We start from the raw sequence: 18099 nt of genomic DNA, 5'->3' as shown, positions 1-18099 counted from the left end.
AAATGGCCATTTAGGGATTGTGGAGAGTAATGTGTTGCTGTCACCAGACTAAGAAACACCATGCAGGATACAGAGTGGACTTGAGCCTTCTCCCTAAAGACAGTGCATCCCAGGCCACAGAGTTCAAGCTTGTCAAGAACTAACAGAAAGGATAATGGAACATCAGTCACGTCATCCATGCCCATAGTTTCAACCACTCCCTAACGGGTGATGTATGGTCACATGTTGCAGATGACTGGAAAATGATTTTTGAATAAATAAAGGAATGATTCTCAACTCTATACGATCAGAGCAACCTCTCCCCAGAGTTCTGGCAGCCTTTCCCGAAGCTTCAAGTGGCTCCTAACAGTAGGAAGAGAGGGTGAACTTACCGCATCCCTGTGCATCCTGACTGGCTCGACTGGTGGCTGAGACCCTGTGGAATCCTTCCACGCACCCATACCATGTCCTGGGAGAGGCTCCAAAGCGGTCCCCTTGGAGGAAGCGGATGGAAGTGTCTGCAGGGAATGTCTTGGAATCCAGATGAAGCTGGAAGGCACCACTTTGGATCAGACCTGCAAAGCGCCCAATGAGATCCTTGCCCACTAAGGCCTCCTCTGAAAGACACAGGGTGAGACAGGCGGTCATCCCATTGCTCTCTACAAGGGCCAGAGAGGACCAAGGGGGCAGAGCATGGCAGAATGTCCCCACTGAAAGGAGACTTAGGCACTATCCACTACAATTAGCTGGCGTCTCATTTTACAGAGGGAGAATCTGAAGCCCAGAGAAGGGGATTCACTAGCCCAAGGTCACACAGGAGTCAGAAACACAACTAGGACTCACACTCAGGTCTCCTGGCTCCTGTCACTCTGTGGCATCATGTTTCCCACATTGGTGTAAGATATCATGTCTTTAGTCACTAATCTAAGGGGCATTATCCAGATAGACACCAGCCTCAAACTTTGCAAGCCACTTAACATGTCTGAACCTCAGTTTCCCCATCTGAAAATGGGTCTGGGAATGCTTCTTGCAGTTGTCAGATCATGAGAGATAATGTGAGTGAAGATGCTAGGGGAGGAGGAGACTTCAGGAGGCCATGGGTACTACTGCATTAGTGTTTAGCTAAACAGAGAAGGTCTCCTGCTGTTGAACTGTGGATATTTCCTAGGGAGAAAGTAACTGGGGCAGATCCCAGCATGAAGCAAGCATTTATGCTGCAAGAGGCTGCTGCAAAGCCAGCTCATGGCCTGAAACCACAGTCATCATTGTCTGCACAACCGAAGCCAGGAATAAACATCTACAATTGCAGCTTCAAACCCACCCTCATTATCCAGGCTTTCTACAGGTAAAACAGATGGGACCCCTAATTCATAATGCTAAAGGTGGGGGGGTTCCCACAGATTAGTGCCATGAGGACTAGTGAATGGCAGTGATACAAGCTATCTCCTGTATACTCTGGTAATATATTCTAGAAGTTCTACCATAGAATATAGGGCAAGCTTCAGCAGTCCTGGCCTTGGAGCGATTGGCCATTGGAAGGTATGAAAGAAAGTAGAGTTGCCCCACCTTCTGGTCAGAAATATGTGGATTATTTTCCACCCTGCCTGAAAGCTCAGGCTAAGTGTGGTGTATCCTCATAGTAGCTTAAGAAATTCACTCTTCTCTTTCTTAGATCTTTCTGCTTTCTCAATTTATGCACAACATAATTGCCCGGTTTTCAATAGCATACTAGAGTGTTTAAATAATGTAAGTGGTCAGAGATGGTTTATAATTGGAAATGGACGGAAAATAAATTATAAAACAATGTGGACCCCCTCACCCTCTCCTTCTCTCCCCTTCTTCACACTTTGTGTCTCACCTCTCAGTGCCCAGAAAACCAAAAGAAGAATTAGAAGATATTCACAAAAGCACAATCAGGGTCTTTGTTTTCAATGATATTGTTTAACTCTAGTAAGCTACTGACCAGAAGTTTATTAATATTTGTGAATATTTTTAATAATTAGCTCCCAACATGGACCAGGTCTGTAAGTCTCCCCCCGACTGCTCACAGGAAGGCCGTGTAGGCTTCCCTGAGGATGCTCAGCGAGGCCACACACCTTCTTCAAGGCAGCCAGGTAGGAAACATACCAATGTCATGCAAATCAGGAAGGGCAGCTTCTGGGATGTCCTGGAGCCGAGCTTTCCATGTGACATTCACCCCTAAACGCTCCATGCTCAGACACTCCACCTGCACCGCCGAGTCATCGCAGACAGGAAGAGAAAGCGGGTCCCCCGAAGCTCTCACCTGCGTGGAGACACACGCTCTCAGTTCAAGGACACAGGGCAGGAAGCCGACTTGGCTGAGCTCATGGCAGGCACCAGACCACAGCTAATGCTATTCCACCTCCTCCTCTTGTCTATATCAGGAGTGGGGCATTAGTAACCCCTTCCCCCATGGGCGGGCAACAAGGTTCCAAGAAGCTGAACCACGTGCGGGTCACACAGCTTACAAAGTTACAAATGGGGTCAGAGCCAAGCTCTATGCATGGAAAGCCCAAATGCTCCCAGTTGATGTCATCTGCCTTGAGCAATCTTTCCCCCACTGAATGCAAATTTCCCTGGTGAAACAACTTCAGCAGACTCTGCTTACTCACCATGCACATACCCAGTAGGACCCAATCCCTCCTTCCTTTGAGCTCCTGTAGCCTCCGCTGGCTCCGACATTTTGGATTCACACCCTGACCTTTCTCCTGGCCTGAGCGGAGCCACAGTCAGTGCCTGCTGAACATCTGTCAGGTGGACAGACAGCAGACATTTGTATGACCTGCTGAGTCCTGAGGGCAGGGCCTGCCACAGGTTCAGGTCAACCCAAGCTTCACACTGCTCTCTTCAACCATCCTCTTTGAAAGAGAGACTATATTAATCTGCAGAAATCTGTGGGGAAGTTCCTTTATCTAAAATTTGGGTGTCAAGAGGGCGTGAGAGAGCTCTGGATACCTGAGGGGCAGGTGCTGTGAGAGGAAGTGAAGGCACCTGGCCCCAGCCCCTATTCGGCATCCATTTGGCCCTGGCCCTCAGCCTTTGGCAGAAGAGGCCTCGGCAGCTTCTCCCGGCCCCGGACAGCACCCTCTGCAAGCAGGCTCTGGACCACAGTCACAGGCTGGCTGCGTATGGAGCTGTCACCCCACACGCCAGACTCACACTACCAAGCTCTATTTGGCTGCACCCCCTGCTGAATCCCATGATGAGGGTGGAGTGGATGTGGGTGTTCATATAATTGTTATTTAATGAGAACCTGCCATGTATCGGGCACTCAACATTAATAGAGACAATAGGGCACAATTTTGGACATTTTCCAACAGGCCCTGTGTGAAGTACTTTAAACACATTAGCTAATTTAATCTCCAAAACAAACCCACGGACTCTAGACTATCATTATCCCACCTTACAGAAGGGCACCCCACTCAGGGAGACTGAGGAGCTTTGCCCCAGGTAACACAGCCAAACAGTGGTGGAGCCCCTGGATCCTGTGATCTTAACCACCAGACTGCATGTAAACAGCAGGTTTTGGAGCCGTGGATTATCTCATTTAATCCACCCTTCAAGGTAGGCATCACTACCCCATCACACAGATGATTAATGAGAGGCTCGGCTAGGACGGCAAAGGCCCAGGTCACAGGGGGAGGAAGCATAGCGTCAGGGCTTGATCCCAGACCCGTCCTACTAGAAAGCTGGTGCGTGTCTCCAGCTTCCAAGGAATGACACAGCCCTGCCCCCCATGATCTTAGACGTTGTCTGTCTCCTGGTCACACCTGCAACCTTTTTCAGGAAGCTCCCACCACCAGGCCCCTGCCCGGGCTGCCTCTTGACTCCTTCGTCAGTCTGGTCCACAGCTCTTTAGGTTCCTAGTGTTCTGGAACATTCTGCTCCTCGCCACGTGAGGTTTAAGTTCCCCATCTCAGTAAATGGCACTACCATGCATTTGCCCAGCTCCTCAAGCCAAAACCCTAGCCATCCTCGATTCTTTCCCTCACGACACATGGCTACTACCCAATCCTGCCGGCTCAGTCAAGCCCTCCCACTTTTCACGATCCGCCCTACCACCCCTGAACACAAGCCTCCCTTCAGCTGAGACAACTGCAAGGCTCTGCTAGCTAATCTCTACTTCTGCCCTCACCCCTAAAAGGCCATTCTCCACACAGCAGCCAGAGCAAACTTTAAAACCTCTGTCATGCTATGGCACTCCCTCAATCTCAGTGCCCAGCAGCATCCCATCACAGGTAGAATAAAAGCCACATGCCCACCTCCATGGCACCCCACCCATGCAGTTCTCCTTGATTTTAGGGATCTCATCCAGCATGTTCCCATGGCAGGAGCTCCACCTTCCTCTGTGCTCGGCATGGATTCCTTCCCCCAAGATGTTCATAAGCCCTCAGCCTCACCTCACTCAGCTCCACTCAAATGCTGCCTCCTCAGAGAGGACGTCACCAGCCCTTCCATCTACAGTCACCCCCATCACACTGCCTTCCCTCTCCAACGCTTGCCCTGCTTTGTTTCTCTTGTTGGCGCTCACCATTATCTGACATATATTTGGTTATCATCATCACCCTGGACTGAAAGCTCCTGAAGGCAGAGTTGATCTCACTCATGCTATATCCTCGGTGCTCAGGTAAAACAGTGCCTGGCCTGTAATAGCCACTCACACAGTTGCTAAATGGAAGAATGAATGAATGAACAAATTTGGTGTAATGGACGAGTCCAGACAGAACTGGACCTACTAAGCTATGCGAAGTCTTGGGCAGCTTGCTCACCTTCTTGGGGCTTCAGTGAATTCACTCTAAATCCAAGGCTGATGCTACCCCCTGCACAGGTGCTGTGATGTAGAGCCGCTAGCATTGCGCCGGGACAGAGCAGGTGCGTGATAATTAATAGGCATTGCCGATATTGTTGTAGGTGCATTTCTTTGGATGAAAGGACAAAGTCTATATATGTTTTTGTTTCTTTTAAAATCAATATTCTCTGTATTGTGTGAAAACTTGTGTTCTATAAAATTCTTAACACAAGCTGCCAAAAACAGAATTGCTCTGATGGTTTAGCAAACTTTGATCAGAACAAGGACTTATCTCATTGGGTGAATTGTGAAGACTCCACTCTGTGAATACTTGGGATCTCTAATCACCCAAGCCTTTGTGTGTCACACAGCTGAAAAGCTCTGACATTCCCTAGTTACAGTGCTACGACTTTCCAGCTGGCGTGTCGTAAATCTGCAGGGAGCATCTGAAAGGCCTCCTTGCAGGGTTGGCGAGAAGCCTCCTGGCACCGTGGTGCACACCATGTGCCTTCCTTCCATGTCAGCCTTCCTGCCCCCATGTTCCCATCCTTCTTCGTGAGGGGTTGGCGCTGCACCGTGATCACAGCACACTACTCTGCCTGGCTCTACCATTTCCTAGCGGTGTGACTCAGGGCCCACGATTTTAACTCTCCAGTCTTCATTCTCCTCATCTACAAAATGCTCATCATCATAATAGGGCTCGTCTGAGGACTGCATTGGCCAATGCATGCAAACGGATGCACAGGGACAGGCACACAATAGGTGCTCAGTGCCCACTTGACATCTTACCCAGAAAGAATGATAAATAACAAGACAGATAAGAACTCCACCTCTGCCATCTGTAATTACCCTTGGCCAAATTATTTTCCCATTCTGAGCCTCAGTTTCCCCAGAGTCTCATTTGAGTTCAGTGCAAACCCTCCCTGGAGGGAAGGCCAAGTCATACCCAGATCTGGCAGAAGCCACGGGCCATTAGCTCGTCTAATAGGAAGACCTGGAAAGCCTGCAGCAAGCCCATGTAGTCCACGCTGCACATCTTTCTGGGTGGGAGCTGGAGCTGGAACTGCCCTTTGGTCTGGACAGTCTGCCATGGCTGGAGTCCTGCAGGCAAGTACCAGAGGTCAGCAGACGGAGGTGAGAGGACTGGGGGGTTCTTTGCTTTGCTTTGCTTGGTTTTCCCACTGCAAAAATAATCCTTCCTCATTTAGCCTGGAATATACAAGCACTGCCATTTGACACTGTCACCCTCATGATGGCTTGCTTTTAAAATTATATAGCACCCTCACAATAAGTTCAGGCCTTTCCCAGCCTGAAAACAGGAATTGCTTTACATTTTGGGGTTCCTGGACATTCTGCTTTGAAAATCTTCCAAAAACATATCTCCCCAAAGAAATGTGCAGGCTCACAAAAGTTTGCATACAAACAGAGCCACTATATACGGCTTTTCAGGTTAAGAAAAGACACCGCAGACTACATGAATGGCATCTTTAGGGTTGTTCACTGCACAACCTGCACAGTCATACATAGCAGCCCTGTGTTCACTTTCAGGAACTCAAGACCATGCTCTCTTCCCCAATGTCCCTTGGCCTAGATCCAATCGTGGCCACCCTGGTCTTGATTTCAGCTTAAGCCACCCTGTCATAGCCAAGGTGATGGGTCACTCATTTGTCCAAATCACATTTTGAACCGTTTCTGGAAAGGGAACCATCTCTATCCCAGAAAATTCTGCTACAAAGACTGTTCTCCGATGTCCTGCCCATCATCCAGAGCCTTGTGATCAGGTCTCAGGATCCATCCCAGGACCAGGTCTCTTCCCCAGGAGCCCACTGTGTTGGCAGATCCAGTGCTGCGTCCCCACCATCTACCCCTGCCCTGTCTGGCTGTGAGAAGACACAGCCACCCTTTGCCAAGACAGACCCGGAAGAGCCTGGTGGCGCATGTAGCCACGTGCATGTGCTATCGCATGTGCGAGTGTTCGTGTCAGCACGGGAGCAGGAGAAAGGAGCTCGCCCAGCACAAATCCAAGCAGGGCCAATATTTCAATAGGACCTAGGCCTGATGCCTACCTGGGGCAGGGTCCTGGGCCCCCTACGCTGCCAGGCATTCCCCTGCAGGTCCTGAGAGGCACAGGGAGGGGCTGGGGGTGCTGGGTCACTCTCAGAGGCCGGACATGCAGTTTTGAGCATGTGGCATCTGGAGCACCTCCCTGCTGAATGCTCATCCCAAACCAAAGACACCCCAGGACAGCCCGAAACGATGGCCATTCTCCCAAGGAGCAGATGGCTCCAGAGAAGCCACATGGAAACCTAACTCCAGGGGTCTGTGCAGCACATCTGCTCCTTCTAGAAGAGGCTCCATTAGTTCCTCTCTCTGCTCTTGGTGCCACATGCCGTACTGTGAAAATGCTACATTTGGGTGGCAACGTGAAGTGACCACACACCCGCATTCTGGTCCTCAGCCCTCTGGCCGGAGAGTGCCCACGGGTACAGGGAGACAGTGCCCACTTACGCTGGCAGGCCTGGGGCTGAGGTGGCTCTGACACCCAGCGTCCACTCTCGAGGCTGCACACCAGGGGCCTCTGCAGAAACGCGCTCCAGTAGCCCTGGCGGCACCTCAGCAGGCACTGCTGGACAGCGGCCCCACCTCGGCCTGATGCTTCCTCACACAGGATGGCACCGCCAACCACATCCGACACGTTGAACGGGAGGGGGCACTGCGGGCCTGGGAAGAGGAAAGAGGAGGGGTGGTGGGCATGAGCTCACTCTAGGGAGAGTGCCCCCCCACCGCCCAGTGGCTTCCCCTTCTCGGACTCCTGGGTCCTGCCTCCTCTACGCTCACTCTGGACATGCCTGGGCTCTGACCTGGGCCTGGTTCCCACCCCCTTTGCCCTCCCCCTGGCCCAGCCCATCCTCCTCACTTTGTGAGGGTACTGACTCTCCCATCTTCATCTCCCGCTCAGATACTCTCCAGAGCTTCCCATCTCTAAACACCATTACCAGCCAGCCTTCTCCACCTCAAAGCCAACCTGCCCAACACCAAACTCGGCGTCTTCTGCCAGCCCTGCTCCTGCTCAGCACCCCTAGCTCAAGGAGTGGCACCTCCTGCCGCCCAGTTGTCCCTAACGAGGACCATGGCGCCTGCCCAGGTGGCCCTGCCTCAGACCCAGTATCGGTGAAGGCTGTGTGGCTCGCGCCTGCTCAACTCCTCTCATGTCTGTCCCCTTCCCTTTCTTCCCACTGCCACTTCCTCCCTTCACACTTTGGTCATCTTTGTGCTGAAGTGCCATCAAAGCCTCCTCACTGGGTCCCCTGCGTGTGGACCTCCTTTCTGCTCCCACATCCAATCCAGCCTCACCGCTGCCAGAGAAATTGCAACAGAGCTGAGCTGAGCATCAGCTCTCACTGCCCCTGCAGGGCTGGTCCCTGCCTTCCTCTCTCTGTGTTGGTCTCCTCCCGCCACAACCTGCCTTTTGCCTCTAGACACACCTGTGGTTCCTGGACACACCATGTTTGCACACACACTTTTACACAGGCCCTCCCACTGCCTGCTCATTTGCCTGGAGGACTTCCTTTTGGCTCTCAAATATCAGCTCAATGCCTCCAGCTTTCTGAGCCTTCCCAGGTTCTTCCAGGCAGGCTTAGGTCTCCTTTCTCTGAGACCTTTCTCCTATCCCCAGGCCACCGGGCATAGACCTCCATTTCATCAACTATTCTAGACTCTCATATCTGTATGCTGGTCTCTCCACTGGATTGGGTCCACTAGGGGAAAACAGGGTGCCTTTTCCTCAGCTCACCCTGGCTATGTTCAGTGCTGGCCAGAACACAACTCAAAAAATATTTGTTAAATAAATGAGTAAAAGAGTGAATTAAAGAACACGCTCAGTGTAGCAATGTCACACCTGATTAGAGATTTAGTGACTTATCAGAATCTCAGGCATGGCTTTGCCACCTGTATATGCCTGACTTTAAAATCTGCATCCACATATGATTTGAGGGGGTCCTCAGAGAAGGGGAATGGCTCAATTTGAACCAAGACCACAACCTGGACCTCTTTGTAGTAAGACCAAAGTCCACAACCTGCACTTCTTTGTAGTAAGACCAGTGGCCTCTGGCCAAGATTTTGCAGTGTGATTTGCAGTGGGTTTATTGAATTGGCTCTTACCGAGTGCACTGTGAGAAGAGAAGGGTGGGAAGTCAGCCTGGGGGCTCTGGGGCCAGACTATCTAGCTTTGAATTCTGCTTATCCCTTGCTGGCTGAGCAGCCTAAAGTAAGTTCATTAACCTCTCTGGGACTTTGTCCTCACCCAAGAATGGTGAGGACAGCAGTGATGCCTACTTCCTAAGGGGGATGTAAATCAAAATAAATTAAGGCAGGTAAAGAGCTTAGAAGAGTTACTGACATAAGTGTTCAATAACTGTTAGCCATTATGATTAAAAACAAGGGTTGTATATTATTTCCTCGTTTACCGTTGGGCATTTTACGATTTGATTCTTTCAGAACAAGGATGTCAAACTCAGTGTTCTTCAAAGGTCAACTCTCAAGAGAAATAATAAAAACTGATTATTTGCCATGAATTTTGTCGTTTGTAAAACTCTCATCATGATCAATATTTAATTGGGCCTCACTAAACATAACCCTATGGAGCAGGCAGCACCATCAGCAGCAGCATCCCCCTTTTACAGATAAAGAAACTGAACTTAGAGGATTTGGAGGGACAGAGCCAGAATCCAGTCAGGGTCTTTTGGTTCTGCCCACTGAGCCAGCAGGTTTTCTGTAGACTGGGTGCTGGCTAACGAGGGTTGCAGCCCCTTCTATGGGCTCCCTGGGCACCAGCACACCCTTTCACAGAGCCCCCAACACTGCACGTTAGGCTGCCTCCTTGACTCCTCCAAGGGCCCAGACCCATTTCTAGCTTGGCAGTGGTCTTGGGGCCAAAGGGAAAGTCCCCAGCTGGGCAGGGGACTCCACCGGCCTGGGTGGAGCCATCCTGAGCCCCCTCCCCCCAGTATCTCTGTGCCTCCTCTGCCCACCTCTAAGGAGGTGCCCACCTCTAAGGGCACTAAATAACCCCGCCCCTTCCCAACACCGCAGCTGCCCAAGGGGCAAAGGGGAGGAGGTTTGTGGCAAGCAGTGAAAGCCAGTGTGCTCCTGAAGTGCAAGTCCTCGCTATGGCAAAAGTGCACAGTCGGGGCAGACCACAGGCCTGTGGGGATCTTTGAGCTCAGAACAGGCCTCTGTTTTGCAGCCAAGGCCGAGACAGACAAGAGCCTGGGTCTCCTGATGGAATCCCAAGCCAGTGCTCTTTCCTCTGCCCCTTAGGCCTTCCCAGGACTGGAAGACTGGGAAGTCTTCTGAGAAAGACCCTTAATCACTCTGAGCCTCCAATGCCCTCAGCAGGCCAGCAATAGACTTTCCTCCAAGATGCCAGCTCTGGAGATTTCCTTGCCCAGGCTCTCCTTGATTTCACTCCCGGAAGGAGATCCTTTTAGGAAATAGGCGCACAGTGGAGGAACCAACCCCACAGACATCCTCTGTGCCCTTCCCCTGACTCCCACCTGTCCCTGCACCTTTGGAACCTGCCCAGTCTGGGAAAAGGCTGGGGTGTGTGGAGCCCACGCTCAGGGAGCCCCAAGAATGTGGGGAGAGTGGGATTCCCTGACTTACTCTCACAGGCGGGATGGCTCCCGGCCACGCGGGTCCCAGGCACCTCCTCTCCACTGCCCAGAACGCACCAGCAGCTGCCCTTGGCCGTGTCGCACTGCACGGGGGAGAAGCGCCCATCTCCTGCCCCACAGGCTGGGACGTAGCCTGGGCCGACTCTCCTTGAGAGGGCTCCACTCCGGAGCATGTCACAGCGGCTTGGACCTTGACACGAAGACAAGGCAGATGGGTAGAGCCCCCATCTCCTGCTCCCACTGCCGATAAGGCCCCCTCAGCCCACCGCCCCCAGACCTCCCCCCGCCTCACCACCCCCCACCTGCAGGGCCCTCCAGGGTTAGGGCCACTTTCCCATGGGGCACTGAACTGCCAGGGCAAGGACTGGGCCTTGCTCATTCTACTTCCCAGCTTGAAGGACATGTGAAGAAGTGAGCAATTAGTTGTGTGCTAAGGATGGTAACTTGAGAGGGCATTTTAGAGGCACACAGGAAGGCATGGAATTTGGCCACGGGAGAAACAGACCAGTAAAGGAGCCCTGGAGGGACTGACTTTTGGTCTAAACTTCAGCCAGGTGAGGAGTGGGGGTGGGTGGGAGGATTATGGGGGCAGAACCTGAAGGTGAGGGACCAGAGGAAAGAGAGAGTCTCCTTCTTGTAAGGTCTGACTGAGGTTGGAAAGGAGGAGAAACAAAGGAAGCTAGAGACGCACAGCAGTCAGAAGCACTGGTGCCCATGACCCGTGCCGGGGAGCTTGAACTTGACCCTGAGGATGATGGGGAGTGTCAGTGGTTTTCAGGCAGGTAAGGGGATCTCAGCACATTGGCCTCTCAGGTCTTCACCCCACCTTCACTGTGGAAAAGGATAGTAGGTGGCACCGCAGGACCAACTCAGAGGGGCCCAGTCAGGGGCTGGACATCACGACTGTGTGGGGGCTCACCCCTCCTTGTCTACTCTACTGGGGGCCTGTGCTGGTCAACACTTTATAAAGAGCAGCTGCACTCCCTGTCCCCCTTGTTTCTCTGGAGGACCTGCTGAGATGCTTGGGCATTACCCCTCTTTTTAGGTGCAGGGAGGTCGGGGACTGTGACCCCAGTCACACGGCTATGGAGGCAGGAGAGCCGGGATGCGAAGCCGACTCGGGGACTCAGCAGCTAGTGCTCGCCAGAGCCAAGTGGGTCAGCTACTCACACTGGGCACTGCTGTTGGTGTCAGATGTCAGAGCCTCTCCCGTTGCAGGGTCCACACACCAGGGACCAGCCTCCGATATCTGCCGCCTGGCAAACTCCCCTGTCTGAGACAAAACCAAGGGCAAGAGTCCCTGAGGCTGACGGGGGAGGCAGAAGCCAAGAGCGTCCCTTCCTAAACAACTCATGGTGGCTTCCCCGAGTGCAGGGAGGCAGGGACAGGGGTCTATCAATATGGGGGGGGGGGGTGCAGAGGCGAGCCTTGGTATTCTGTTCCAGTCCCTCTACCTATGTTATGTGAACTGAGGCAGGGCCTACAGTTTTCCCATTTTAGATGGAAGAAACCAAGGCTCACTCAGAGAGGGAAAGTGACAGAGCAGATCCCACAGCTGGGAAGTGGCAGGGCCAGGCCAGGACCCAAACACAGCCAGCTCTAAAGCACAGCCACTTCCCACTGAACAAACCCCACCAGTTCCAAAAATGATTCTCAATAAGCAGCCCAGGAGAAGGTCTTAAGTAAGCATCCAAACAGGAGATAAAGAAAACTGAGTAACACACAGTTGCCCAAACCCTGCATCTGGCCAAGGGCCCCACAGAATAGAACCCCATATGTGTCAGCCTTTCTCTCTCCAGTCTGCCCCAGACCAGCTGGGGAACACTGGACAAGTCACTTCAATTCTCCGGGCCTCGGATCCCCCATCTGAAAAATAAGGAAGTGGGACTAGATCCATCCTTGAGCATGCTCTTTCCTTCTAAGAACTCCACTGGTATAGAAAATGTTCTCTCTCCTATGTCTGTAATAGAAAATCATCACTACAGGCAGGTGTGCTGGAGAAAAGCTGCTGTCAACTGAACCTCCTGGCTGTCACTGAGTGTTTCCTTTAGTCTTTGTAGTCCCCTTGTTCATCTTGTAATTTGCTGGGCCCTGCTCCCAGGGAAGCATGGCAATGACAATGTCACCCAAAGGAAGCATGAAGCTCTCCCGTGCTAAGTGTCTCCCCTGCATTGCCCCATTTGATCTGCACAGTGGGCCCAGGAGGCAGGGACCCTACTGTCCCCACCCTGCACAGAGAGGCCCAGACACCAGGCTGGGTGCTCTTAGTGAGGAAGTAACACATAAGATTCAAATCCAAGCAAATGTTTGAAAAGATTTTATGGTATAAAAGGTTAAAATTGAGAAAATTCCAGCCATCAACTTGACTTTTCTTGGAGTCTTGGGCCAATGCCTGTTCACTTTGGGCAGTGGAAGTCCTGGTCCTGTCTATGGCACCTGGTGCTCCACGGGAGCCGGGCTTGAGAACCACCCAATGAGATGGTCCCCAAGCCCTTCTCCATGTTCACTTTTCACTTCCTTGGAAGCTTTGGTTTCTGTCTCTCCTCTGTGAGCAAACATCACTACACAAGATAATGCAGCAGACTTTTATTCCAACAGTAGGTGGTTGTCGGTCAAGGTGAAAGACTAGATAAGCTAATTTTTCCACAAAATTTATTCATAATTGTGGTCCCTGTGCACAGCACCAAACAGTAATAAATTAGGAACAGATAATGTTTTCTCAAGGCTCCATCTCAATAATGTCTATGTTGATGATTTCATCTGATTTTTATAAAGCCCCTGGGAGATGAACAGAGCAGGTGATAGTGTTCCTATCATCCCTATTTCAGGAAAGGAAACTGAGGCACAGAGACTTCCACCACTTGGCAGGTGTTTTCAAGTTCAGGGGCAGTTACTTTAGTTAATTATTAGAACCATCCAGGGAGCTGAGGAGGGCGATATCATGATGTCCTCCATTGATGTTGAGAAACTGAGGCACAAGGAGTTAAGCAACTTAGCAAGATGACTTTAGGAAAACCATGGCAGCAACTGTACAGTTATAGATTATTTTTCAAAGAGTTTTCATAAAAGATACTTCCTTGGAGCCTCAAAACAAATCTCACACCAGTAGGACAAAAATTTGGCCCCAATCTTACGAGTTTGAAAAAAAAAAAACCTAACTGGAGCCCAGAGAAGGTAGGTAAGTTGCCCAAGGTCACATAGTCAGGTTTTACCAGGACCAGGACAAAAAACTGAGGCCTACAACTTCCTGTGAGTTTTTGATTAAGCCAAACTTATCGAAAACTAGAAAAATCATCCCCAACCGGGAGGCTGGGGTGGGGAGTCTGGCTTCACTCTTTTCACCTTCCTGAGCTTTCTGAGCCTTACCTCTTGGCAGGTTGGGATGAACAGGTCTTTTGGAGATGGGTTTCCTTGAGATCCAGCTTGTTTCCAACTGGAAACCAGCCCGCTGGCTCGAGCTGTCTCACAGGGAGTGGGGCCTGTGGAAGAGAGCACGGCACTCTCACTGACTGGCCCTGGGGGCCGAGGGAAAGCTGGAGCTCAGGAGGCCCCAGGTTTCAGTGCTGTGCATCTGGCTGGGTGGTGGTGCCTCTCACAGAGAGCTGGGAACTCGGAGGAGAAGAATAGTGCAGTTGAGGGGCAAGGATCCCTGCGGGACATGCCAGCTTTGAGATATTAAGTGGGCAGCTGATTATATGGCTTCAAATCCCAGAAGCCAGGTGGGAAGGGTGGGGGAAGGCCTGGGGCTCCAGAGGTGAGCTGGTTGTTGACACCGCAGAGGTGGCTGAAATTGCCTAGGGCAGGTGTATAGGGAGGCGGCCTAGGGCTCCAGCCCCACTCTCAGCTCTTCTCTCCACCTATGAAACTGTGAGCACAATTTATGAAAAACAAGGACAGTGAGAGTCTCCAGGCCTGGGCCCTTGGAAAACAGAAAAGTCTGGCAGCTTTCGAGGTGGTCTGCAGGGCTGGGCCACAGAGCCTTCCCGCAGCAGGGACCAGCCCAAGTACCCCCTGCAGAGGGTCAGGTGGGAAAGTTCCGTGGGCTCCACTTACACTGGGGGATCCATGGGGAGCGGGCAGTCAGCGAGGAAGGGACATACACTCCCTTCCCATCCACACACCAGCAATGCCCTGAAAAAGAACCACAAGCCAGAACTTCAGGAAGCATGCTGGGGAACCTGCACTCATAGCATCCTGAAAACAACTGTCCTTCTTCCCATCATAGCAGGGCCAGAAAAGCCGCCTGTTCACCCCCTTCCCAGACATTGCCCACAATCACAGATCTTTGCACTAGGATCCCCCCTAGCAACCACCTGTGTGACCTTCAGGCTGGTAGAAGGTCACTGCTCCATTGCATAGATGAGGCAGCTAAAGGCCAGAGAAGCTAAGGGATGTCACCAGCTGCCAGAGTGGGGTGCCAGTATCAAGCTCATTTGCCCCCTAGGGTGAGACTCTTGCTCTAAATAAAAAGAAGGGGTGTGACTCAGCCTCCCCAAAGTACCCAGCCCACCATACCAGTTCCAGCGTAGCACTGCACAGGCCCCCAGCCTCCGAATGCATCACACTGAGGCACGTAGGGGCCGGAGCTCCGAGGGGAGGGGGCTCCTGCTGAATCGCCCAGTGCCAAGTGGCGTCTCTGGTAGAAGTCCAAGGCTGGAAGGTGTGTGGGAGGTGGGGGAGAACAGAGGTGTGAGCACCTGGCTCAATTCAGCATGGGCTCTATCATCAAGAACAGTCTAACATGTCCTTGTTACCTTGTAAGGAGGCCTTCTTACTTGTTTGACAAACATTCTGACCCAGATATTACAAGGCTCCTTGAACAATGAGGTAGAACAGTGTATGCCTCAAATACCAGTCCTTTAGAAAGCAAAATTTACCCTGAAGATGGAAAGATTCTTTGTAGTCTTCATTTGATAACTTCCATATAGAATTGGTCAAGCAGCAAGGTAACAGAACATTTATTTAGCATTTACTACATGTAAGTAAATATTTTAGTCCATTTAATCCTTATAACAATCCTGCAAAAAAGGTACTACTATTCTCCCATTTTATGGACAAGAAAACCAAGGCACAGAGGGATTAAGAAACTTGCCCACAGTCTCCTAGCCAGGAAGTGGAGGGTCTGGGCTTTGACTGCAAGAAGTCAGTCTCTAAACCGTGCCCTTAGCCTTGCTTTATACTGTCAAAGTCTTACGATTTAGTTTTTTATCCCTTTCCAAGCTTTGTTAGCCACAGTTTTATCTGATCTTCACATTGGCAAAGTCAGACTTTTTACCCCAAGATGAAGAAGCAGAGGCTCAGTGAGGGAGGCGGCTCGATGCGCTGCTGGGTTCCCTGCTGCTGAAATCCTCCGTTGCCCTCCACTCTCCACATCCCCCTGCCCTGCTCGCTTTTCCTTCAGAGCACTGTCCACCCCGACACCCTAGATATTGTACTTACTTACTTCATTTAGGTTTGTCTCCCACATGCTAGCATTTAAGCCCTTTGGTGCAGGGATTTGATTTGTACTTAGAGCAGTCCCTGGCTCACTGCAGGCACTCAAGGGACATGTGCTGAGTGAATACAAGAATGAAAGTACATGAGGAAGGAGGGAGGAAGTGGGGGAGACAAGGTGTGGGCTGGCACAGCTGCTGACACAGGACCCTCTGCCCTCCCAGCTTGATTTGCCCCCACTGCCATCCTCCTTCCAGGAGGCCATGGACTCCCAGGCCCTTCCTCTACCTCTATCCTCCTCTCCATCTTGGGCTGGGGTTGGGGGAGCCACAGGTTCCTCACAGGGTTCCTACCGCAGCCCCCTCTGCACTCACCCCCTGCCCACTGGGGCAGCTCTGCCTGCCTCAACATCCTTTAGAAACAGGCTGCAACCCAGAGAGGAGAGTGTGCAGGCACAGGACACCACCATCCAGGGTCACAGCCTGCTCGGGGCACCAGGACCCCCAGGAATTGGCCTGGTACAGTGAACAGGACTCTGGAGTCCGATAAACCTCAGCCTATCACAGCCTTAGCTGTGTGATCATGAGCAAGTCACTCAACCTCTCTGAGCCTAAGTTTCATCTAAGAACTGGGTATATCTAAGTTTCATCTAAGAACCCTAATAGGGTAAGCATGTTTGGTTCATCAAAAGAGATGAAAGGCATTAGGGACCAAAGCCAAGCCAGGCACGGCTATGTAAATTTCCTCCCAGGGCCCTCCCCAGCCTCACTGGGCACTAGGACATCAATACAATGTTCTACTGGCCAAAGATGCCCTGTGGCCCTGACTCTGTCCTTTTCCAGGACCCTCTGTCCCTAGGTTCCCTCCCTGGGACCTAGGGACAGAGGTCTACAAGCACAGAGATTCCTCTCTTCCACAACAGTCAATTCTGAGAAAAAACCAGCACCCAGATCCTCCTCTATGGACCCTTCCTCTTTTCGCTACAGCCTCAGACATGCAAACTCAGAGTTTGTGACTACGTGGAGGGGAACTTCCTTAGACTGTCTGCTGAAGCAAATGTCATGCAATGAATAAATACCTATGGCACTGACCACTTTCTTCCCCCTTCCTCTTACATTTCCCTCCATAACTCAAGCCGTCATGACTGAAGGCACACCCATCCCACTTCTCTCTTCTGTTACATCAAATCCTGCCCATGCACACGATTTCAAACTGCTTTCTTGCCCAAAGCAGAAGCCTCCAAGTCTCTGAGGAACAGAGAAAAAGGTGCCAGGGCATGAGGTGAGGGCAGGGAACAGGAGAACTAGGAGAAGGGGAGGAAGGAAGCAATCAGGGCAGTTTCCCCAGCATGTGTTGGGTGCCTACTGGGTGCCAGGCACTGGGCAGGCCCCCAGGGTGGAAAGATGGATAAGGCATGAGGCCTGGGACTCCAAAAGAGATGGCTGGTAGGGGGACAAAGGCGGGAAACACATCCCCCTTTGGAGCTTCTACCATGGGGTTTGGAAAACAAAGACAACTAAGGCCTGATTCCCAGCTGGCCACAAAAATCCCAGGAAAGGGAAAGCAGAAGACCCCGTCTGCAGGAGTAGATTCTCTCTTAGTACAGATGTCAGGAGGGCAGCTGCTTTGCTGTTTTGTGATCCAAGCCCAGAGAACTCCAGAGAGTGTATTGGCAGGACAATTTGACAGTGGGTGGGACACTTGGGTGTGGCTTGTAGACTGTTAAATCATTTGACCCTGCCAAGTGGGCTGGGGTCAGTGAGAGACTTGGAAGGGGCCGAGACCTCCTGCTAAAGCAGGCTGCAGGGAGGAAGAAGAGGGCTCTCGGTTGAGATGGAGCTAGGCTCCAACCCCAGCACATCAGGGAGCAGAGGGCAGGGGAACAGACTGCATGGCTTCATGTCCAGACTCTGCTCGTTATTAACTGGGTGAACTTGAGCAAGTGACTGAACAGCAGACTCAGTCTTCCCATTTGTCAATAATCACAGACGGTGACAATAACATCATTCTCAGGCAACTATTGAGGATTAAATGTAAATGCCTGGACAGGCATTAATGGTCAGGGAATGTTTAGCTATTTTGATGGGCTAGAGGACTGTGGGCTCTGAGTTCACTCTCTTTAACAAGCAGGTGATAATTCCCAGCTCATGGAGTTACTAACAGGATTAGATGAGATCATATGTGTTAGGCCCCTGAACCCCA

At 51.6% G+C, this 18099-nt stretch overlaps 1 protein-coding gene across 3 annotated transcripts in view; it reads right to left on the bottom strand.

Moving 5' to 3' along the window:
- Nucleotides 1-18099, bottom strand: part of TG (thyroglobulin) — a 249593-nt gene that overhangs the window by 197458 nt on the left and 34036 nt on the right. For all 3 annotated transcript variants that reach the window (XM_037802989.1, XM_037802991.1, XM_037802990.1), the window contains 9 exons: nucleotides 14980-15117; nucleotides 14518-14595; nucleotides 13831-13943; nucleotides 11635-11737; nucleotides 10454-10654; nucleotides 7298-7510; nucleotides 5736-5890; nucleotides 2107-2263; nucleotides 372-596 (listed from right to left, as the gene is read on the bottom strand). In XM_037802989.1, the coding sequence (XP_037658917.1) occupies nucleotides 372-596; nucleotides 2107-2263; nucleotides 5736-5890; nucleotides 7298-7510; nucleotides 10454-10654; nucleotides 11635-11737; nucleotides 13831-13943; nucleotides 14518-14595; nucleotides 14980-15117 (1383 nt within the window). The remainder of the gene's footprint in view (nucleotides 1-371; nucleotides 597-2106; nucleotides 2264-5735; nucleotides 5891-7297; nucleotides 7511-10453; nucleotides 10655-11634; nucleotides 11738-13830; nucleotides 13944-14517; nucleotides 14596-14979; nucleotides 15118-18099) is intronic.

The sequence above is a fragment of the Choloepus didactylus genome, chromosome 14 (assembly GCF_015220235.1).
Source record: "Choloepus didactylus isolate mChoDid1 chromosome 14, mChoDid1.pri, whole genome shotgun sequence".
NCBI lineage: Eukaryota > Metazoa > Chordata > Mammalia > Pilosa > Megalonychidae > Choloepus > Choloepus didactylus.
Note: the sequence above shows the minus strand (reverse complement) of the source record. Positions and strands in the feature narration are given on the sequence as shown.